The following is a 24093-nucleotide window of genomic DNA, read 5'->3' on the forward strand; positions in this document are numbered from 1 at the left end:
ACATGGCTGGAGAGTCATAAATCCAAAGGGAAAAAAGCAGCTTAAAGTTCATATATAGTATTGAGCTGGACTCTTGAGTGTGTTTTTTTTTTCTCTCTTCTCTTATCTCCAAATGAAATATTGGAAAAAGAAACGCCAGAGGGCTCGCTCGTGAGAGTGATCACCTCGGGATATTTTGTTTTTGCCCCAAGTGATTGATGTAAATGTCTAAGAGTATGTGTAGTGTGGAAAAGGGTTGGGGGGAGGGAGGGTGGGTGAGTGATAGAAGGTATACTGCAAAGGGGGTGGTATACAGGGAGGAGGGGGGAAGGGGAAGTATACCAAGAAAAAAATCAAAGTATGGTGAAGATAATATATTGGAATGTACGGGGTTTAAATGACCGGATCAAAAGGGCTACGGTGATAAATCAAGTAAAAAAATATGGGGCGCAAGTGATATGTTTGGGGGAAACACATTTAGTGGGGGAAAAAACTAAGGCCCTAAAAAGGGCGTGGGTTGGTAGTATGTACCACTCCGGCTACACAAATACAGCTAGAGGAGTATCGGTAATATTCCATAAAAATATGCCATTTAAATGTGAAAGACAAGAAATTGATTGTATGGGGCGCTATGTATTCCTACAAGGTCAACTGTGTGGAAGGCAGACGTGTATATTGGCGGTGTATATTCCACCGCCCTTCCAGTACGAAGTGCTGAGAAGGGCCGTGGAATTTACGGCCAAATCCGAGGGGGCCGCAGTATTATGTATGGGGGACATGAATAATGTACTTAACCCCAGTCTGGATAGATGGAAAAGGGGAAGCCCTAGTAAAAACATGGGAAATAAGGGGTTACACCACTATGTAGATGATATCGGTTGGAAAGATTGGTGGAGGGAAAAACACCAGAAAACTAACACTTATTCATGCTACTCCCATTCTTATGATTCACTGTCCCGCATAGATATGGCATGGGTGGATAATACACTTTTCCCCTATGTGGAGAATGTGGAGTATATGCCACGGGGTATCTCCGATCACGCACCCATTATGGTCCAGCTGAAGGAATCTATAGAGAAAGGAATGAGGATATGGAAATGTCACCCATCCTGGCTGGAGCAGATGGATGCGGGATCGGAGGTAATAAGTGAATGGGAAACATACTTTGAGAATAACGAAGGATCAACCAGGGGTGAGATGGTGTGGGATGCGGGGAAAGCATACATGAGGGGACTGTTAATAAAAAGAATTGCATATATCAAGAAAAAGGCCAGGGAAAGATATGTGGAGCTAGAAAGAGTTAGTAAAGACCTAGAAAGGAAATATTGGCAAGAGAGGACAGAAGAAGCCAAAGTAGAATGGTTAAATGCAAACTCAGCATGGATGGATGAAATCCAAAAGAGGGTTGTAAAACAAGAATCTTTTCTAGCGCATAACAGATACATAGTATACGACAGACCGGGCAGCTACCTGGCACAACTGGCTAAGGGAGAAAAAAAACATAACAATATTGTACAAATTATAAAAGGGGATGGCATAGTGGTGGATAATACACCGGACATCGCAAATGCGTTCCGACAATATTTTAAGGAGATATACACCTCCACAGTGGGAGACGTGGGGGGAGTGACAAAAAAAATATTTTAATAAGATAGAAATGCCCAGTTTAAGTGAAACCGAAAGAGAAGCACTAGAACAACAAATAACAATAGAAGAAGTGTACCAAGCGATAAATACAACCCCAGCAGGAAAAAAGCATCCGGGTGTGACGGATTACCATCCGAAATATATAAGAAATTTTGCAATAGAATGGCACCAAAAATGACAGAAACATTTAACAACAGTCTGCAAAATGGGGTGATCCCAGAAACCATGCGTGAGGCAGTGATAGTACTAATATTAAAAGAAGATAAAGATCCAAGAACATTGGAGGCATATAGGCCAATTTCATTAATCAACACAGACGCCAAAATATTGGCTAAGATATTGGCAAAAAGAATAGAAAATGTAGGCACAAACCTCATTCACAGTGATCAAACAGGGTTTCGTAAAAATTATAGTACGGCACAAAATATTAGAAGATTTTACACAACTACACAAATAGAACAAAAGGGAGAGGCCGAGGCAGCCATTATATCCTTAGATGCCGCTAAGGCGTATGATAGCATAGAGTGGGGGTATTTATGGGAGGTGCTAGCAAAATTTGGATTTGGGGAGAAATTTATAGGATGGATAAGAACGCTATATACAACCCCAAAGGCCAGAATTCAGGTGAACGGCTATGTAACGGATGCATTCGAGCTGGCAAGGGGAACAAGGCAGGGGTGTCCGTTATCCCCTGCCTTGTTCAACTTGGCAATAGAACCATTGGCGTGCACCCTTAGACAAAATCCAGAATTGAGGGGTTTGGGTAAAAAGCCAGAAGGAGGTAATAAGCAAATAATATCATTGTATGCTGATGATATGCTAATATACGTGGCAGATCAGAGAACAGAAATGCCAATAGTGTTATCAAGCCTGGAAGAATTTGGGAAAAGATCAGGGATAAAGATCAATTGGAATAAGTCCAATAAGATCCCTCTAAGAGGAGAGTGCCCCCAAAATTTGGGTAGTGAGGATACACTAAAATGGGTAAATAATATGAAATACCTCGGAGTACGTATATCTAACAAGGCCGAGGACTTTATTAAACTAAATATAGATCCCTTGATAAAATGGTATAAAGGGAAAATGAAAACATGGGTGAAATTGCCTCTATCTGTCACAGGTAGGATAAACTTAATAAAAATGGTGGTCCTGCCGAAGATGTTATACATACTCTTACAATCCCCAATATATATCCCAGGTAGTATCTTTAAAAAGATAGATAGCATAACATCATCATTAGTCTGGGGGGAAAAAAGGGCTAGAATAAAAATAGACACATTGGTAAGAAATAAAAAGCAAGGGGGATTGGGGTTACCACATATTAGATTATATTATATGGCATCTCAATTATGGCATTTGAAGGAATGGATGGGAGATGGGGAGGAAAATCTAAGAGAGGTTAATCTAGGACAGGTTAAGATAGGATATACCCCCAAACAAATGTTGTTGGAAAAGAACGGAGGTACAACAAATAAACCACTGATTAAACAGGCAAAAAAAATCTGGGAAGCAGTAAGTAAAATAATGGATAATGAAGGGATAGACCCAGAAACATCAATCGGGTCATTAGGAAGAGGGAAAGACAGTGAAATAAGAAATAAAGAACTAAAGACATGTTGGAATGGGGTTGGTATAGAGAGTGTATATCAGGTGTACGAGGGAGGAAGGGTGAAATCATTCGACCAACTGGTAGTAGAGTATAAGATTGAGAAAAATATGTTTTTCCGATACCTACAGCTAAGAAAATGTTTAAATGCCACTTATGGGGCAGAGGGTGTTTCCATACAAGAGTCCGTAGTAAAACAAATAGTGGACCCTAGGAAGAAAAGAAAGGTGTCAGACATATAAAATACTAATAGAAAACCTTAAAAGCCCCCAGATAAATAAAAATAAAGAAGAATGGAGTAAAGACATAGGGGATATAACTGAACAGGAATGGGCGAAGATGCAGGCATCCCCAATGGAAGCGACAGCTTCACTAAGATTTCAGCAAATCCAACTGTTCATCCTCCATAGAGTATATATGACCCCAGTCAAATTAAGAAAATTCAATAATAACCATAATGATAAGTGCCCAAAATGTAGCGCCAGTCAGGGAACCTTCATACATATGATATGGGACTGTAGGCACCTTCAAAAAATATGGCAACAAGTAGAAAATAGAATAAGACACTTAGGTATCACAGAATTCACAATGAATAAGAAAGCATGTTTACTAAATAACGTAACACTAATAGGAATAAATAAGCACCAAACACAATGCATTATAAATTTACTATCACTAGTTAAAGTTTTAATCGCGAGGAAATGGCTGGCACATGACAGTCCAAATATCAAACAATGGGAAAGGTTGGTTAATAGTACAATTAATCACGAAAGGTACATGTACACAAAGAGGGGAAATATAAATAAATTTCACCTGGTATGGGATATATGGTTGAAATCAAAATATTATAATGGAGAATAAAAATGGAGAGAAAGAGATAAGGATGAAAGGAAAAAATAAATAGTAACACGAAAGGACACAAAGATAGCACAGTAGATAGAGAAGGAAGGACAACAGAGAGAGAAAATTCCATAAATAGGAAGGAAATAGACTGGTCTAGGGGGGGGGGGGGGGGGGGGGAGTAAGGGGGGGTGGGGGTTATAGGTGGATAATATAAGATTGTAAGATTGTGGGTATGTATTTATGTATAGTAATCGATACTGATAGGATACCAAGATTAAAAAGGGTGTATTACTTATATATGTATGAATATTAAATGTTTTTGTATATGTACAAGAAAGTAAAAATAAAGACTATATTAAAAAAAAAAAGTCTTGCGACAGCCACTTTCATAGCTCATGCACGCAGGAACTCTGCCAGCAATTGTAGACAATCGATCACAGGTGCACTATCGCATGCACTTGCCCATGAACACTTGCACCTGCCCATAACGCAGCCGTGAGACAGACCTCTTTTTGCATTCACTTCATGCCACCTCTCAGTCACCGGCCAGGAACACTATTTCCACTGAGGAGCATGCACCAGCAGCTTTGTGCATAAACCATACTGCAAATCGGGTACCCCTCCGGCCCCCGGGAAGGGGGGCAAGTCTCCCGCATTTTCCCCACAGCCCCTGCTTCCCCCTTCCCCGCGGTATAGAACTACAAATTTTGCGGGTCCGTGGGGAGGGGGCGGGGCTAAAATGACATGATTCGCATCATTTCGCGGCATTTTAGCCCCTCCCCCCATCCAAGGACCCAAAAATAGATGCGTCTGTCTGTCATGGGGGCGGGGCTTGGTGACGTCAGCCTCGCCCACCCCCAAAACGAAGCCTCTTCCCGCCTCCTTTCACTTCTCCCGGAGAGGAGTTTGCAAAAGTCGGCAGGTATGGCATAAACTCAGAGTATTGCTCGCGCAGTAGGGTTATCTACGTTTTTGCACATGCACAGTAGCAAATAATAATTAAACTATGTGAATGGCGGTACAGTATGTGCCTCTGAGTCAGGCCCTGTGTGTTTGGAACCAATATTCAGAAGAATGTAGCTTATTGTGATGAATTTGCTTCCTAGAGAATTGATAGTCTACAAATGGCTGACATCGCTGTGTTTAATGACCACATTAAGAAAATCCATGGTTGCCATGGTTACTATGGGGCTAATTCAGACCAGATCGCAGGGCAAATTTGTTCTCAAAATGGTCAAAACCATGCTGCGGGGGGGGGGATGACGCACATCGGTGCGGGGGTCGCGATAAGAAGCCCATAACGGGGGTTTTAACACATTTTTGTTTTAGTGCATCCCACCATTGCATGGAAATTAGGGACACTTGGCATCTATGGGGAAACAAAACAGTAGAAGTATATACATACTTTGTCTTCTAATATAAGTGATGAGTTTTTGTTACTACCAAACATATTTATTTTATTATTTTGTGTATGTTCTAACCTAAGTTAATGGGGCCTTTAATCATTGTGCTGCCATATAAATTGTATTACCCAGAAGTCCCTTTTGGCTAGCAATCCCTAATAACCTTTTGACTTCGCAATCCCGAGTCCGGGTTCAACCCTTCGTATTACCCGGATCATGGTGACGCCAGCAACACGGTAATAAGCCTGGTCGAAAGCACGGTGTGAAAGGAGCTTAGGTGAAGCTTGAAAACCTTCATATCTCTAGTCAGTGTTCCATGGAAACATACTTACAAAATGCTCCTTCTTCCCACCAAGCAGATAATTCATAGCCAGCGGAAAGGATTCATGATGCAGCTGTTGTAGTTCAGACAGCAGACACTCTGGGTCCTCAGAGAGATCCTCAAGATACTTTTTTACTGACATCTTAAAGAGAAAAAAAAAATGCAGATACGGTAACAGCCCTTGTTCTATGTACAGTGTATAGTTTTTAGTAAAGATTATAAGGTGCCAATAGTAATGACTGCACCTGTGCACCAGATAGTTGGTCTGGAAAAGGTGGACTGTTGGCAGATCTCGAGGTTTGGCCGTCTTTGCTCTATAGACTATGGGCTTAATTCAGACCTGATTGGTGCTCAGGTCTCAAAGGGCGGGATGTTGGAACATCCGCTGCCCATTATCGCCACCCTTCGCCGGCCACCGCATTTTTAATAATGGCATATGCTCTAACTAACATATGCGGTTATTAACGCAAGGGACAGCTCTTGTGAGAAGAGCTGTCCCTTGCGATGCGGTGCCGGTGCTGGACTTCCGGGTCTGTGACCCGGGAGTCCATCTGACGGCGCTGGCCGCAGGGCATGCTGGGAGGGATCCGTGACGGATCCCTCAAACAGCTCTGCGGTAAAAAGCCCATAGGCTTCTGCAGGGAAGCTTTTGCTGGCGATTCCCTCCGCAGCGCTGCCACTGCAGAGGGGCCATAGGGCATACAGAAATGCGATAAAACCCCAGATAACGGGGGTTTACCGCATTTCTACTTTAGAGAATCTCCCCCAAAAATCCGTTCATAAGATGTGCACCATCTAATGATTTTCCACTGGTCACCACACAATACAGGCATATCCTGCCCAGAGCTGACGTCACACTCCCCTAAAATGTTTGGGTACGTCTGCGTTTTTCTATACATGCCTAAAAAATTTTTTACACGCATGTGTTTTTTTTCCACTAAACTGCTGGTTACCCCACCCAGATGCCGGCTTCCTATCAATCACTTTGGAAATGGCGAGCAAAGGGAAAAGTTGGAGGATTTATTACCTAGCAAGCGTCGAGTAAGCACATTGCAGCTGATATGCATGAGCAGTGTATCGTTAATCGGATGCTGTACAAATTCACACAGCAGCAATCAGGTCTGAATCAAGCCGTATATGCACTCAAGTACTAACTGCAGGGGTGTTGGGAGCTGTGGCGGGCCCAGGTAATTTTTTAATGGGGTGTCGCTGAATTGTGAAAGACATGGACACACCCCCTAAAGCAAAGTTATATTTAAAAAACATTTTCAGCACCTCAAAGCCTCAATAGTTGGGGGTTCTATCGTGCCCCCCCCCCACCACCACCACTATATCAGGCCTGGCCTGAAAAATTTATAATATTTAATAAAACAGAGTAAATCAAACACTAAATGAATGCCATCTGAATATGGGCAATTCATTTAACTAGTTTCATATATTCTACATACTATTGTGACAAGGAATCACATACACTGGATAAAGTTGATGTCTTGGGGCGAAATGTAATAGGGTGCGATTTTTTGACATTTGTGATTTTTGGTCGGTCAAAAAACTTCTGAATTTGCACGTTGTTTACAAAATCGCATACGTAATAGTAAAAGAATAGCACATTACAATTCGCATCCATATGTTTTCCCATTATAAAGTATAAAATTTGCAAATGTAATAGGGAACGATTTTTGGTAAATAGACCAGGTTCAGTCTGGCAAGTTATTATTATTATCGGTTATTTATATAGTGCACACATATTCCGCAGCACACATCAGTGTGAGGGTCCAAGTGGAGCTTACAATCTATATTCCCTACCACATGTACACGCACACATTTATTCTAGGGTTATTTTTTGTTGGAAGTCAAATAACCTACCAATATATATTTTTGGATTGTGGGAGGAAACCGGAGTACCCGGAGGAAACCCACGCAAACATGGGGAGAATATACAAACTACGCACAGTTAGGACCATGGTGGGAATCGAACTCATGACCTCAGTACTGTGAGGCAGTAATGCTAACCATTACACTGTCCGTGCTGCAAGCTTGACAGAGCCATGCACAGATCAGTGATATCTGTGATCTGTGCATGGTTCTGTGTAAAAAAATATGTAAAAAAAATCATAGGGATCCCCCATATTTAAGAAAACAGCACCAGGCTCTTGAATCGGTCCTGATTCCAAAAATACGGAGGACAAAAAAAATGGGGGTCCCCCCATTTTTTGGAACCAGCACCGGGCTCCAACAGTTTGCCGTGTCATGCCACAGCCGGGGGATTTTTTTAGACACCTAAATATCGCACCCTATTACATTTTGCCCAGGTCTTTATTTTGTAGCAGGCAAAATAGCTTACCAGGTAATCAGCATAAGCAAGTATACCTCCCAACTTTAGAATCTCCTCTGGCGGTGTGTGGCCTGGCTGCAAGGGGGCATGGCCTATGCCCCCATTTTGCAACTATGAGGGCATGGCCAGAAGCTCACAGAGCAGCAGGTGACAGGGGGGACTCCCAGCCACACCCCCCCCCCCCCCCCCTGAGGGATACTGCCGGCCCGGGTGGGATGCGGAAACATCCCCAAAAAATGGGAAGTTCCCGCGGAATGCGGGAAAGTTGGGAGGTATGAAGAATGGTTACAGCATTGCAGCGTACAGGTGTCACAGAAACTCTTCAGAAAGCTCCACACCCCGACCTATCAATTGGGCAGCTATTCCACCATCAAGAACAATGACCCTCTGCCCTGGAAACACTCTTATTAGGAAGCTACAGGTGCTGCTTAATCAGCCTAACTTTGATCACATCAGCTTTTCTTGCTGCTGCTGCTCCTCCAACACCAGGACTGGATCTTCCACATTACTTTCATGTGAAAAGATGCCACACTATATTTATACTATGTAGCTGTTTGGAAAATTTTCATAGAGATGAAAGTGCAGGTCATACTGTTAGGAATATAGCATATAGTACTGCAGAAGCTGTAACCTATAGCACCATAATAATATATTAATTCTGGAAATAATAACTACAGTAGGTCAGTGGTTCCCAAACTAGGTGCCTAGGCACTCTGAGCTGCCACAAGGGTCTTGCAGGGGTGCTTTGGGTTGGTGGTCCAGGACCAAATCAATTGTTTAGGGTCAATGTGATAGGTAAATAAATAGGTAAAACCATTGCAAGTGGCAGCCGATCATAAAACATTTGGACAATCAGAAGCACAACTGTACCCCACCATGTAACTGACCAATATCAATAAAAAAAACTTTAACCTAGGGCTGCTGTGAATAATGCGGATACTCTACGGTGCCATGATTCATGAAAGTTTGGAAACAATTGGATTAGGTGATTCAGAAATCTGTCCTGATCTTACCTGTAGGCTCCAGATAGAGGACGCATTCTGAGTAGATAGATAAAGCAGGATTTTGGTATCTAAGTCCGGCGTCCATTTGTTAAAGCTGCAAATAAAGCATCATGGATTAAGTGGATGCTTGTGTTTTGAATACTGTAAAGCAGGCATGTCCAACGGTGGCCCTCCAGATGTTTTGAAACTACACATCCCAGCATGCTTTGCAATAGTTTTAGCATTCTCTAATAGCAAAACTGTGGCAAAGCATGCTGGGATGTGTAGTTTCACAACATCTGGAGGGCCAACGTTGGACATGCTTGCTGTAAAGCATTAGCAGATAAGACCATTTTATTGTATTTTAAAGACATTTGAAAACATAATTAATGGTAGAATGGATACACCGTGGCATCACTAGCTGGGTGCGGGGATGCAGCACCAAAGTGGCGACTGTCCTGCAGTGACAGGAGCCAGTTGCTGCAGTGTGATATTCTATTGCAGCACTCAACACCATACCACTCCCATAGATGTCCATGTGGTGGGGGTGGTAATGTAGAATGTACACCTGGTGTCACCATGTGATGCCTCTGCACTAGGGTTGTGCATTGGACACTTTTTTGGGTTTTGGTTTTGGATCTGGATCTCCATTCGTGTTTTGGATCTGGATTGGTTTTGACAAAAAACACCCATCTGGGTTTTGGTTTTGGATCTTCTATTTTTTTTTTTTATCATAAATACTGATAGAATTACAGATTTTTTTTATTCCTACTGTATTATTAACCTCAATAACATTAATTTTCACTTATTTCCAGCTCACAATATTATTTTTAGGTCAAAAGGTTGCACCGAGGTAGCTGGATGACTAAGCTAAGCGACACAAGTGGGCGGCACAAACTCGTGGCACATCTAGGAGTGGCATTGTAGTGGCAGACAGGATGGCAGTTTTTAACACTAGGCCCCAAAGAGCACATAATGCAAAGAAAAGAGGTGCAAGATGGAATTGTCCTTCTGAAAAAAGATGTCAGTGGTGGAGAATGCAGGCGCTAGGCAAGAGATAATGTTACTGCCTCTTTGTAGGAGCTGGCAAAAACAAGGAGCTAAGGAGGAAAAATGGATGCTCATAGTAGGCTGAGCTGATGATGACATAAGGGAGTAGTGGCGGGCTGGGCCGGGCCACTTTGCCAGGTACTTCTGGGGGCCGCCTGCCTGTTCCCCTCCTGCTGCTGTAGCCGGGGCTTTTAGAACATGGCCTCGGCTACAGTAACATGGCCGCCGGCCTCCTGCATGATGACAGGTCCAGGGGGAGGGCCGTGTGTGTGTTAAGTTCCTCCAGTGACAGATGCAGCGGGGGTGACCTCATGACGCCAACACCACTCATCCGTGCAGGCGTGCATCTGCTGTAGAGGAAGAGCTGGCGGGCGGAGTCCGGCAGGCGGAGTGCGAAGGGCGGCGGTTGAGCCAGCTAGACAGGGAGAGCAGGCCTGTTTTGTCCTGGTAATTATTTTTATTATTATACAGAGGGAGCAGCCTGTGGGAGTACTTCTGTAATTATGCAGGGGGGGGGGGGAGCATCCTGTGGTGTCCTTCTCTTATTATTATGCAGGCGGAGCAGCCTGTGGTGTCCTCCTCTTATTATGCGGGGGAGCATCCTGTGGTGTCCTTCTCTTATTATTATGCAGGTGGAGCAGGCCTATGGTGTCCTGGTATTATTATGCAGGAGGAGCAGCCTGTGGTGTCCTCCTGTTATTATGCAGGGGGGGAGCAGCCTGTCATGTCCTCCTGTTATTATGCGGTGTGGGGGTAGCATCCTGTGCTGTCCTTCTGTTGTTATTATTATTATGCAGTTGGAGCAGGCCTATGGTGTCCTAGTATTATTATGCAGGAGGAGCAGCCTGTGGTGTCCTCCTGTTATTATGCAGGGGGGGAGCAGCCTGTTGTGTCCTCCTGTTATTATGCGGGGTGGGGGTAGCATCCTGTGCTGTCCTTCTGTTATTATTATGCAGGTGGAGCAGGCCGCCTGTGGTGTCCTGGTATTATTATGCAGGCAGAGCAGCCTGTGGTGTCCTCCTCTTATTATGCGGGGGAGCATCCTGTGGTGTCCTTCTCTAATTATTATGCAGGTGGATCAGGCCTATGGTATTCTTATCCAGGAGGAACAGCCTGTGGTGTCCTCCTGGTATTATGCAGGGGGGGAGCAGCCTGTCATGTCCTCCTGTTATTATGCGGGGGGGGGGGGGGGGAGCATCCTGTGCTGTCCTTCTGTTATTATTATATTTTTTCATATTTTATCTTTATTATTATTTTTTTAATAAAGTGATCCCTTAGTAGTCCTCCACAGCAGCCCCCTCAGCAGTCCCCAATAGTAATCCCCATAGTATGTCCCCCTTAGTATTTCGCCATGGCAGGTCCCCCATAGTAGGTCCTTTGCTGCCTTCCACAGCCTTCCCTCCCTGCAGGATAATGGAACAGGACACTGGATCCTCATCAAAGGTGAGCACAATCCCATTTGCACCTGAGATGCACCAGTTGAATTTTACTATATGCAAGTGCAATTTTTAACTTCTATATTTTTTTTCTTTTCTGTTCTAGGTTTATGAGTCCAAGTTAAACAGGGAAAACGATGTTTCGGATGACATTTGAACCACACAGGGTGAAATTTAATAGGATGAGAGATTCAGAAAGTGAGAGATTTGGTAAGAAATCTCCAGGTTTTTTTTTAAAGCGGCAATCATTTACACTGCAAAACCATACTAAAATCTCTTTCTGAATCTCTCATCCTATTAAAAATGCAAATTGTGACATCTAGCCCCACAATCCCAAAGACCCGCAATTCACAGGATTTGCAGTACTGGGGGCGGGGCTTGAGGATATCTATATCAGGCCCCGCCCCCAAAGTGCTGCAGATGGTCTCCTCTCCCTGCTTCTCCCGAAGAGACTTTAAAAGTAGGCAACCCTGTTTTAAATTATCTTTTTTCTTTAATGTTTTAATATTCAATTAAAGTGTTTAATATAATTAAAAGACACTATTATAAAAAAACTAGTGTTTTAGAAATGCGACTCCCAAGGCACCCTAACTGCCCCAATTAAGGCGTTCCTTGCCTATGCACAGACAGAGCCATATTTTTTATTGGGCTGGGTGGGGTACTGCCTGGGGTCCCCACAAGCATAGGGGCCCAGAACAGTCTAAGGCAGGGCAAATCAAAAATAAAACATTGCCATTAGCACTGGCCAGCGTTGGCATGCATCCCTAACCACCCCCCCCCCCCTCCTGTGCTCCTCCTTCAGTGGTCGAACTGAATGTCGGGCGTCCCCATGAAAATGCTGGGTGTTCCCCTGGGAATGCAGGCATGCCAGTCCCTGGGGCAGGCAGCTGACGTCACATGATGTCAGCGCCCGCCCCCTTTTTTGGCAGATAGCGGCTGTAATAATAGTGATTTTACACTGACTTTTGCTTAGCGAGCAGGTATGAATCAGGCCCAAAGTTCAAAAGGATGTGGAGGCATCTGACGGGATAACTGCATGTTTCCATGGGAAAGAGCATGATAATGCCATCTTCAGATGGCATCAGCTATTCGATTCAAGCTCTGAAAACTTGTTTTTGACGTTTTATAAATTGCACAACTGCAATGTCTCCATATATTGTAGGGAAACAGGGTTATGCTTCAATTAGCCGTAATAAAGCAATTTAAATTAATTCATTTTGTGTAAATCATGCGGAAACCAAACCACACCAAAGAGCTTGATAAATAATACCCTAATAGATAAAAATATGTGTACACCTGCTTCTATTTTTTATTTTTTTATTATTGCTTTGTTTTTTAATGATTTTTTTTATTTAATAATGTGTAACATTACCTTTGGAATTGCAGTATGCCAAGGAGACCTGGAAAATAACCAAAAAATTTGAAATATTTTAATCTCCGATAGACTGCTTTCCAGCCCAATGAATACACTTGTGTGTGTGTGTGTGTGTGTGTGTGTGTCTGTGTGTGTGATGTGGTGATGTAATTGTTTACACTACCTGCCACTATTAACACTTTTGATTATTAAGTGAGGTCCTCAGTATGTAAAGGTAATACATTGTTTGTATCTAATTAATGAACAAAAAAATATCCACAGCAAAACAAGAACTGACCTAATTAATTAACATTCCACTGTAAGTAGTTGATTGTGGGTTATTACACTGAACATGTTTTACTGAATTTCTAAGTGAAAAAAAGGTTAATACATTTGGGAGAAGATTTATTAAAGCTAAAAATGAGAGGTGATGTTGCCCATAGCAACGAATCAGATTTTGTCTATAATTTTTTAGGATGCAATAAATAAATTATACTCTTTTAGGGCCAGATGCACTAAGCATCAAAAGTGATAAAATGGAGAGTGATAAACAACCAGCCAATCAGCTCCTGCGTGACATTTTCAAAAACAGCCTATGACAGGTAGGAGATGATTGGCTGGCTGTTTTATTTTATCCCTTTTGAAGCTTAGTGGATCGGGCCCTTAATCATTAGAAGCTTCAATAAATGTACATGTTATGTTTAAGTTGGCATTCTAAACATTGGTTGCTATAGGAAATATCTCCACTGCAATAAACCCACACTTTAGTACTTATACCCCTTATTCTATAGTTTATGGTGCAGAATAAAAAAAAACAGTGAAAAAGGGTTTTATCCCATTTTACATTACTTTAGTTTCAGCTGAATACAATAAAGTGCCCCCGGCCCCCACAATGAAAAAAAAAAAAAACATAGTGAGCCCAGCAATAATAATGCCTGCTTCAGCTGGCGAATCGGAGCATACTGTGAATCCCGTATCCCTGCACAGATTTCTCTGCCCCTAGGTAGAGAAAAAGGCTTTAATAGAATAGCCCAATACTCACCATCTGGGCATTTTTTTTGTTTATATAGGATACCCCCTTTAGCCTGGTACAAAATGGGTAACAGGCAGAATTACATTACCATTCAAATATTTTCCTGATAATAATTCATTCTGTAAAACAAATGAACAAATAAATAGATCAGCAGTAAAGTGCAAAGTCAGGAAACATTTAGAAGCTTCAATTAATAACAAAGTAGGTAATAATATAATAAAACATACTGACCAGTCCATTTAGCAGTTGTTCTGGCAAGTCTGCAGGCCAGAAATAAAGCAATTATTAGCACACAGTAAAAGTAGTCACGCACAGTACTAGGGGGATTTTAAAAAAAAAAAAGCATAAAAATGAATGGGCGGCCGCTGATTGGCTGAGAGAGAGCTCTCAGCCAATCAGCAGCTGCCTATTCTTTTGAATGACTTTTTTTTATTTTTTTTATTCTCATACATTATTTAAGGCCCATGGTTTTAACATTTTGGGATGTCCTATTTTGAGTTTAAAATACATATTTACAGATAAATACATTATTGTAGCTTTGAAAGGTACTAACACCTTAGACTTCGAATGACCTGGTGTTCCCATTTTAGTAAGAGGTATTCTCCCATGGAATTTAGAGGCGTTATGTTTGAGGCCAGGAAACAGTGCCACACAGATGACCCAGCCCAAGAGACACCTGATACCATACACCCTGGCAGGATTTTCCCCAGGTACCTGGAACAATGAAGCTCTGAGCAGCTGCAATCCTTTGTTGACTGAAAACCGCAACCAGGAAACAAAGCTTCATTTCAAGGTTCATCCTACAATAAAAATAACTTTTATAGGTCAATGGAAAATAGAGTAAGCTTTCTCTAACCATTTTCCTACTGGGTCATTTCTAAAGCAACATGTACTTTCACAGTATGTGAGATAATACAAAGTGGAAGCTATCTGACCACAGAAATAAACCACTTTCATTCACAGAACAGCACACATACTATATGCTTTCTTGTCTTTCTTTTATACCAACACTCAGTAATTTCTATAAAAATAAATCAGTGTACATTATTCATATACACTATTATATTGCATGCTAAAGTGGTCTCTATTAACATTGGGGTATACACATTGTACAGTAAGCACAGTAAGAACATAAGTAGTAAGCAGAGTGGGGGGGTCATTCACCTGCACCCATGGATGGTTGCAAAGTATTGATAATCTGTACTATGCAAATGTGCTGGACCCGTTCCGTGTGTGTGTGTGCAAAGGGTCCTGCGGCACAGGACGCAGGCTGGCATGTCATTTCGGGTGCGGCAGTGGCCGTGACACCGAGGTGAAACGCGGCCAATGAATGAGATAGATTTCCTGAACTCAGCAATGGACAGCATGCCCGGCACCATGGGTGTACTGCAGCCAACCAATGGTGTTGGTGTGTGCATTACTGGTTTGATCCATTGCTGCGTCCTAGGATGCAGCTTGTCTGGCCTGGGTATCACATGGTCTGGACTTGAACCATAAGAATGTTAAGGACGCAGTCCGACCCACCTGATAAGGTCAGCTGGCCATGGTTGGTGAGTGTCCCAATATTTTTTGGACAAAAATTATACCAGAATCCTCAATTCTGCTTAATGTTAATTTATATAGTTTAATAGAATAGTTCTGATTGTTCTAGTGTTTAGAGTGTACACCTGAATTGTCTGTGCTCAGCAGGGGGGTTGGTGGGTGCACTGAGCAGTGAGGGCTGATTCACAGCACATATAATGACGCAACTGAAAGCTGTGGAATGGCCAGCCACCAAATAGCAAAGACATAAGCAGTCCCATTAGGCCACCAGGAAATGCCCCTATAGGGTATACAGACAATCCATCCCTGGCCCCCTTGGCTGCTCCTGATGTGCCTATTGTTTGATGTTAAGTGATTGAAGACTACATTGTTACAGGCGACCACTACCAAAGTTTTCAAAAACTAAGTGGAATAAATCATGATGTGTTCTATAAAATTACAATGCATTGACTTAGGGGGTAATTCAGACCTGACTGCATGGCCAAAAATTTGCACAGCGGCTCATTATCAATACGCTGCTCATGCATAAGTCCCGTAGTACGAATGTGCGAGGCTGTCCTGCGATTGAGGGCTATTTCACACGCTCCGGCTCCTGCCGGGCGGCGAAATCCCACACGGCCAGGAAGCCGTGGCGCACACAGTAGTTTACAATGGAGGGGATGGCCACAGCCCGGCAGCCGTCCCATCCAGTGGTGGGATTTGGTTGCAACCGGACGGCCGCGCCGTGGCCGTCCCGTGTGATTGGACACATTTGTGTCCATTATTAACTGCTGTGTGCGGCACGGCTTCCAGGCCGTGCAGGGTTTTCACCGCCCGGCAGGAGTCGGAGCCTGTGAAATAGCCCTAAAGCCTACTACTTTTTTAATTGCTGTCCGTTCACAAGGTGATTGACAGGAAGGAGCCGTCTGTGGGTGGTAACCGGCCGTTTTATGGGAGTGAAAAACTCTAGGCTTGCCTTAAAAACACTGTGACAGGGAAAACGCAGAGGGGCCCAACCATTTTAGGGGAAGGGGGGTGTGAGGTCAGCAACAGGCCGGGTATCCTTATTTTCATCGCAAATATGGAGAAAGTCGCTGGCTACTCTGAGCCTGCGATGACTGGTGCCCAGTGGAAATATCATTAGATGGTGATTGACATATTTTGAAGAGTTTTGCACAGCTACAAATAGATCTGCAGCCGTACACATCCATTTGCACCACGATCACATTAATGCGCAAGACGGGATTGTGCTCTAGCAGGGCGGGGTCTAGCTGAACATGACCGCTGTGAATTTGCAGCTGTGCGATCAGGCCTGAATTACCCTGTTAGTTAAAACAATGCATAAGTACACCAACAGCTCAATGTGAAATAAACTCATTATGGGCGCTTGAGTCATTGTTTCAAATTTTAATTCGATTTAATTACATTCCAAAGTAAATTAAATTGCATTAAAAACTTACAGCAGCATAATTGGAATTTGAGATAGTGAGGCAGAACAGTAAAATGGGTCTAAGCTGAACATGTGCATTGTTTCCCATGCCTCAGAATGTACTGCATTCCGGGATTGGTGCATTTGGGGCATTTTCTGAGGTTTTGCCGCATTTTTTACTTCATCTCACCCAGGGAGAGCAGATCCTGCGGGCAAATTGCCGTGTAGCACTGTTTGTGTGTGAGCCACCACACGAAGGCCAGTGGCGTGCGGTGGAGTGAGGCAGGTGAGACACAGCCTTTCCTGTCATACTAACGTATATGCCGGAGTTTTGAGTTTATAAAGTATCTAAAAAATACAAAGAATATATTAATACAATTTTATTTGTATTATTCGAATAATTTTTGTAGTCAAAACTCTGGAGTAAAAAGTCTATGGCAGGTGAGGCAGTGCCTCACCTGGCTACCTTTTCTGCACATCTCTTATTAAAACTCAGTGAATCTCCAGCAGTATATACTGCTGCACATGTGTATAATGCCGGCATGTACCCCGTGGCTCATAAATTGTGTGCAAATCTGGCTCTGGTACTTGCCTGGGACTCCTCAGCCATTTACCTCACCACACGTCCCTGGTCACTTCTCTATGCAGCAAGATGGGGGCACTTATAACACGGGCGAAGGAGACATAGCTGTGTCCAGGCTGTCCACTACAATTAATAAACGTGTCGGAAATTATGGGGGGGGGGGGGCACGTGCCCCCCTGAATCTGACACTGGAATTGTCCATTATGGGTGACTTGGTGTCACGATCCGAGCTGTCAGACAGACTTTCTTACCGGCTAAGTGCCTCCGCAGGTTCAGCTTGCGGTCCAGACGTCATCTCTGCCAGCCTCCTGTCTCCCAGTGACAGTCCCCAGTGCACGGCAATCCACCTGTCCGCCGCCATTGCTCCCAGTATCCAGCATGGTGTGCACAAACACACTTTCCCGCCATAGCAGACATGGGGGCTGCCATGTTCTTTCCAGTCACATGTCTGTGCTGTCCAATCCTGTTGGTTCTGATCTCCCTGTCATACTCCCTCGGCCAATCCTGGCCACCCAGTGGGGATAAGTATGCTGGGAGCTCTCAGAACCATTGCTAGTGCTTCAGTTGTCTCCAGTGTATGGTCAGCTGTCCTTGTCTCCGTGCAAGTGTATTCTCTGCTGGTGTTGTCTTCCATGCTGCAGTGTATTCCAGGTTATTCCATCTCCTGTGAAGTCCAGGTTATTCCATCGCCTGTGATCCTGCCTCTTCAGCCCAGCGACCAAGCCTAGCTCCGGGACTCTGGTCCTTCGATGCTCCAGCATCACCACCAACCATCGATGTTCCCACATCACCTGTAGTCCGATATTCCGGATCTCCAGCTCAAGCTTCCGTCCGTCATTCCGGACCCACAGTCAAGCTTCCAAGCCTTCCGTCCGTCATTCCGGACCCACAGTTTCGACATCTGATATCCGGATCCGATGTTCCACCATCGATACCATTTCTCATCATATCTGTAAAGTATTGCAATCTGCATGAACTGTGTCATTATCCCTGCATACTTTACTGCCTGTCATATTACAACCATCTGCTAAATAAACTCGGTTGTATTTTACCTCTGTCTACTTATTGGCTCCGGGTGCACTGTCGCGCAGTCCATGCGCAAGGGTCCTCTCCAACCTCCCCGGTTCAGGTACCGGTCCAGGTCCCCACCAGAGGTCTCAGTCTCGTCGACTCAGCCCCCTGGTGTGACACTTGGGTTTTAAATCTGCATTTATTACATAGACCAGATTATTACTTGTTAACTTTTTGTCTTTTTTTATTTCCTTTCATAACTTCCACGTGTTGAGTACAATTTCATTTTCAGTGGCATGAAAGCATCAGAACAGTTTGACATCGCTCTTTGTTGTTGCTTAACATCATTCCAAGGTCACATTTCTGGCAGATCCCTATAGAATAGTTCAGATACTTTAATGTGCCATACAATTGCTGCGGTCTGCCTTCATGTTGTTAAAGTATATGAAACATGTTAGTGAAAGTATTTCTAGTTTTCTAAGTAGCTTTTTATACTATAAATAGGCCGAATGGAAAAATTATTGAAAATGTAATAGTGTATTTATATGCGATGGCAACATACAGTATTATCGTGATGTCGTCAAGATTGTGCCATTCAGTATACCAATGCCCAGGTCCAGCACCACCACTAGGCAGCCTTAGGCATTTGCCTAGGGCGTCGGCCACTGGAGGGCGGAAGAAAGGAGCAGGAGGTCCCGTCCCCCCCAAGGAGGTAAGCAACTATATATATATATATATATATATATATATATATATATATATATATATATATATATATATATATTTATTATTTTTAAATGATGTGGGTTCCCCCGTCTGGCTATAACCAGCCTCAGGCTCATCAAGCCGGTCCTGGCTACAGAAATACAAGGGGGGGAAATAGCTGGGGTCCCCCTGTATTTCTATAACCAGCACCAGGCTCTTGAGCCCAGTCCTGGTTCTCAAAATATGGGGGACAAAAGGAGTAGGGGTCCCCCGTATTTTGGAAACCTGCAACGGGCTCAAACAACCAGCGGTGTCATGCACCAGCCGGGGGACACTTTTTACATCAGGTCCCCCGGCCAAAGCATGATCACTCTGGCTGGTTACTGGTGGATTGGGGACCCCCATCCCGGGCTGTCCCCGCCACCCCTGGGCTGTGGGTGGTAGGCTGATGGCATTGTTATAAAAATATTTGGCAACAAAATTTTGTGGGTGGAAGAGCGCAATAAATTGAAAGGGTGTAGCCCACCACATAAAGAAGGGGATACACCATCCCCAATGGGCAATAGATACAACAAAAATGTGTAAGGTGTGGCGCAACCCTCTCAAACGATGTTCAATACAACTTAATTTCATGAAAATGTTTTTATTTTGACATAAAACAGAACAGATAATTTCATAAAAATAACAACATACAGTAAAATCGAAGAATGAACTGATACATTGCTTATGGGGTGCACTTCGTTCTGGGTACAAGCGTGAATAAGCATGAAGTATCTCACAATGTATATGGACTGCAGTGGGCTATGCTTAGAATCAAGACTGCGGCACCACCGCAGTGGGCTTGGATGATGGATTTCCCCAGTGGATAACGTGCAAGGGCATCCAAAAGTAAGGTGCGTCCAAATAAAGTGATCCTGTGCCAAGGTGCAGAAGGCATGGATTAGCAGCAACGCGTTTCCGAGATCTTACTGTCTCCTTTCTCAGCCCTGCCCAGCTTGAGGAATGAGACAGTAAGATCTCCGAAATGCATTGCTGCTAATCCATGCCTTCTGCCATGCCATGGCATCTGAAAGGTGGCAAATGATTAACTCATCTGCTCCCATTGCAGTGGCAGGCAGGGCTGGCAACAGAAATCTTGGGGCCCTGTACAATTATATTTCTGGGGCCCCCACCTAATCCCAAATCCACACAACCCTCTTCTGTACGAGCCTGATTTAACCTTTCGCTGTTCCAGATCCTGCTTTCAGGTGCAGACTTCTCTCGTTCTCAGACCTGTTGGCCTGGCTCCTGGCTGCTGCCTTTTGCTGGCCTGTCACTTTCACAAAAGAACGCAGAGCACTACAAGCAGGCAGATGACCCGCACATGTGTTACAAAGTGCAGGAGCCAGAGACTGAGGCTACAGTGCCAGCAGTGGTTATGGCTGTGCACCTGCGGCCACAGGCCATGTGCACACACAGAGTAGATGGCTCTGAGCACCGAACGGAAGGGTGCACACACAGTAGACAGCAGTGGCACACAGTGTCAGTCAGACTCAGCCACACACAGATGGTGCACAGTAGACGGCCTGGCCGTGAGGGTCACTGGCAGGCTAGCGGTCATGATGGGGCATGGAAGCTCTGGGGCCCTTGAGATTGCTGGGGCACATCACACTTGTCCCCTTTGACCCCCCCTGTCGCCTGCCCTGGTGGCAGGGGACACCACATACATCACCATGGTTTTTGAACTCCTCATCTCTTTGGAGCAACCACATTAGTGACCGCCACAGACACGTTTCCTGAATCTCAGTGCTCAGTGATTCTGAAGCCACTGCCTAGTCTGCCGCTAGTTCTGTTATCAGCTTCGCAGAGCAGGAGGATAGATGCAGCTACAGAACAGACCCCAACTACAGGAGGCTGCTGTTACATCCATGTGTACTGTGGGAAAGAGAGGGTCATCACAGTACTGGACATAACACAACTGACCCCAAACATCCCTAATTATATTCTTCTATAGGTTTGACTGTAATTTACTGTTAGGACATCCCACTTGATTTATAATTGCAGTCACCTGTGTTGAACTGATTAATTGATGTGGTACAGGTGACAGAAACATGAACTACTGTGCTGGGAAGCTGACTATTGCTGCTTTCCCACTGCAGACCCGTTTTAAGTTACAGGTAATCTTAAACGGTATTTAGCATTCCCACTGCAGCAGATTACAGTTTTAAATGCCATTTAAGTACCATTCCCATTGCAGGTAAAACGTTTTAGCTCTTCAAAACGTTTTTACAGCACAAATGAGTGCCTGTGACTTTAATGGGCTTTTCAGGGTTGTGAAGAGTGTCACAACAACACAGGCAACAACCAATCGCTTGAATTGTAGCCTGTTTACATTAAGAATACCGTTTAAGATGCATCCCCATTGCCTCTTAAACGGTAGATTACCGTTTAAAACACTGCTTTGAAAACGGGTTGAAATACCGTTTAACTTTAAACGGTTTTCCAACTCTGGCGCTTTCCCACTGCAGCCTTAAACGGTATTTTGCCCTCAAAAATCGGCAATATACCGTTTTAAGGCTGCAGTGGGAAAGGGGCATATGAGACTTCCAGATTCCCTTTTGGGATCTGTATCTGCTGGCTGATTCCTATGGGTGTTTTATGCAACATATAATGAATTTGTCCTTCGGATACATTTTCCCACATATGTCTGTGGCGTACCTAGATATTCGTAGGCCCCATAGCAAAAGTTTTCAAGGGCCCCCTATTTAGCAACTGATGGTGTTAAATGTGTGCAAAACATTACTTAAACAGTAAAGATGGACCCCCTTCAGCTCTGGGCCCCGTAGCAGCTGCACCTCTTGCACCTATGGTAGTTACGCCCTTGTCTGTGAACCTCTATAGTACTAATTACATTACACCCCACAGAAGTGTCAAGGATCACAAAAAAACAGGCCCAAACCTAGCAGTAGATTGGGCCAGGTGACAGGGACATTTGGCCTGACTCTGGTTGGCTCAGTAAATTGTGATGAACGCAGCTTACTGAGCGCTAGAGAGGCCGTCCAACCGTATAACCGCCCCCACCCCCCACGCCGATTCCCTTCGGTAACATGTGAAGGAATTCTCCGCCGCAGGAGAAATCATTCGATGGTTGCAACCATCAAATGATTTCTCCAGTCCGCTGCAAATAATAGTCTCAACTGACTTTCATTTCCGTGTGCCTGGCCGAAGATGGAGGGGGCGGCTGATGTCCTGTGATGTCAGCCGCCCACCCCTGGCAGGCATCAGCCCTCCCGTGTACCCATGGGAACGCCCAGCATTTTCATGGCGACTCCCATAAAATGCTGGGCGTTCCCATGGTGGACCCCAGTTCATGCCGCTGTCTGGCCCTCCCTCCCTCCCCTCCAGTGTGTATCTCGCCGCAGCTGTTCTCTGTTGGGGTTTGCACATGTGCAGAAATGCGCATGTGACAACCTCGGCCATTGAGGCAGGAGTCAAATTCGGATCACTGCGTGTGATCCAGAATCGGCCCCATTATTCAGCCAATATATGGTCTTTGCTGCGACCACATGCTACTAAATTCATGTGGAAGTTTTTGGACAATACAACACATCACAGCTGTTCAATTGTGTGGATATACTGCACTACTGTCTGGAAGTATTACCTGGCAGTGCACCTAGGGGGAGCTGTAGAGTTTTTTTTTTTTTATTATGAGTTGAAAGTAAAAGTAAAACAGGCTCTGCTCCTGCGGACTAATGTCACGTTGTGCTCCAGCGCCTGCCGCCCGCCCACTATATTTCTGGCATCTTCAGCTGATGGGTTGGTCTGACTGCTTGGGTCTGCATGGCAACTTATCTCCTCTCCTCCACTTACCTGCAGTATCTAAGGACTGTTATCTCCTGCACATGGAGAAAGGCAAATGTGAGTATACTGTATCTGCAGCTTCCTCACCCTCTGTGAAATCCCCTATGCCATTGTCCAGCTTATGCTTCTATGCTACACCCTCTGCATTTTTCATGGCTATGCCAACCCCTGCCCATTATGCCAGCCTCCCTGCTATTTTTCTAACCATGCCAGTCCATACTTGCCTACCTGACCCTCTCCATGAGGGAGTAAATGCTCTGTTCCTGGACTTCCCTGGTAATGTATGATTGCCATCACCTGTGGTGACACCTTTCTTATCAATTACCTAGCTCCCCACAGATGCTAACAATAATACATTACCAGGGAAGTCCCTCAGGAACATTTTCTCCCTCATGGAGAGGGTCAGGTAGGCAAGTATGTGCCAGTCCCACTGCCCTTCTTCATGTGCCAGCCTCTCTGCCTTTTTGTTGCATGTCCCAGAGTCCATGCATTTTCATATGCATCAATATCTCTCCCCATCCTTGTTTGTGCCATCCTTTCCATTATTCTGTCTGAACCATGCGTTATCTTATCCAGTGTGTGGCACCTTCTGTGTAAGTCCCCTTCTGCACCAGCTGCTCTCTTCCCACATTTGTACTCTTGTCTTCTACTGTCTACCCAGTCTCTTCCAATCCTTGTTTGTGCCAGCATTTCTGCTATACTTGTGTTTGTTCCTGCTTTTTGGTATTCTCTTTGCCAGCCTTAATGCTCTTCTCATGTCTGTGGCAGCCATGCTGTATCTGTACCTACCACGCTCCCCATTCCATCTGTGTGTTCCTTTATTCCATTCACTTATATGTGCCAGCCTCTCTGTCCTTCCATCTGCATCAGCCTCTCTATGCCATCCTGCACCTCTCACTACCTCCCGCCTACAACTGCCTCTCATCCCTTCCCATCTGCGCTGGCCTCACTGCTCTTAAAATCTGCGCCAGCCTCTTGGCCCTTCCCATCTGTGCCAACTTCTTGGCCCTTCC

The 24093-nt window shown here is 44.4% G+C and overlaps 1 protein-coding gene across 1 annotated transcript; it reads right to left on the reverse strand.

The window, feature by feature from the left end:
* Positions 1 to 1645: 1645 nt before the first annotated feature.
* Positions 1646 to 14070, reverse strand: LOC146021193 (otoancorin-like; the record flags this gene model as incomplete). Its single annotated transcript, XM_083154990.1, has 5 exons — positions 1646 to 1669; positions 5811 to 5942; positions 9149 to 9233; positions 12977 to 13004; positions 14001 to 14070. Coding segments are annotated over 5 exons (339 nt in total), but the record flags the coding sequence as incomplete, so codon positions are not given.
* Between the last annotated feature and the right edge of the window lie 10023 nt (positions 14071 to 24093).

The sequence above is a fragment of the Crinia signifera genome, chromosome 7 (genome assembly GCF_055691185.1).
Source record: "Crinia signifera chromosome 7, ASM5569118v1, whole genome shotgun sequence".
Classification (NCBI taxonomy): Eukaryota; Metazoa; Chordata; class Amphibia; order Anura; family Myobatrachidae; genus Crinia; species Crinia signifera.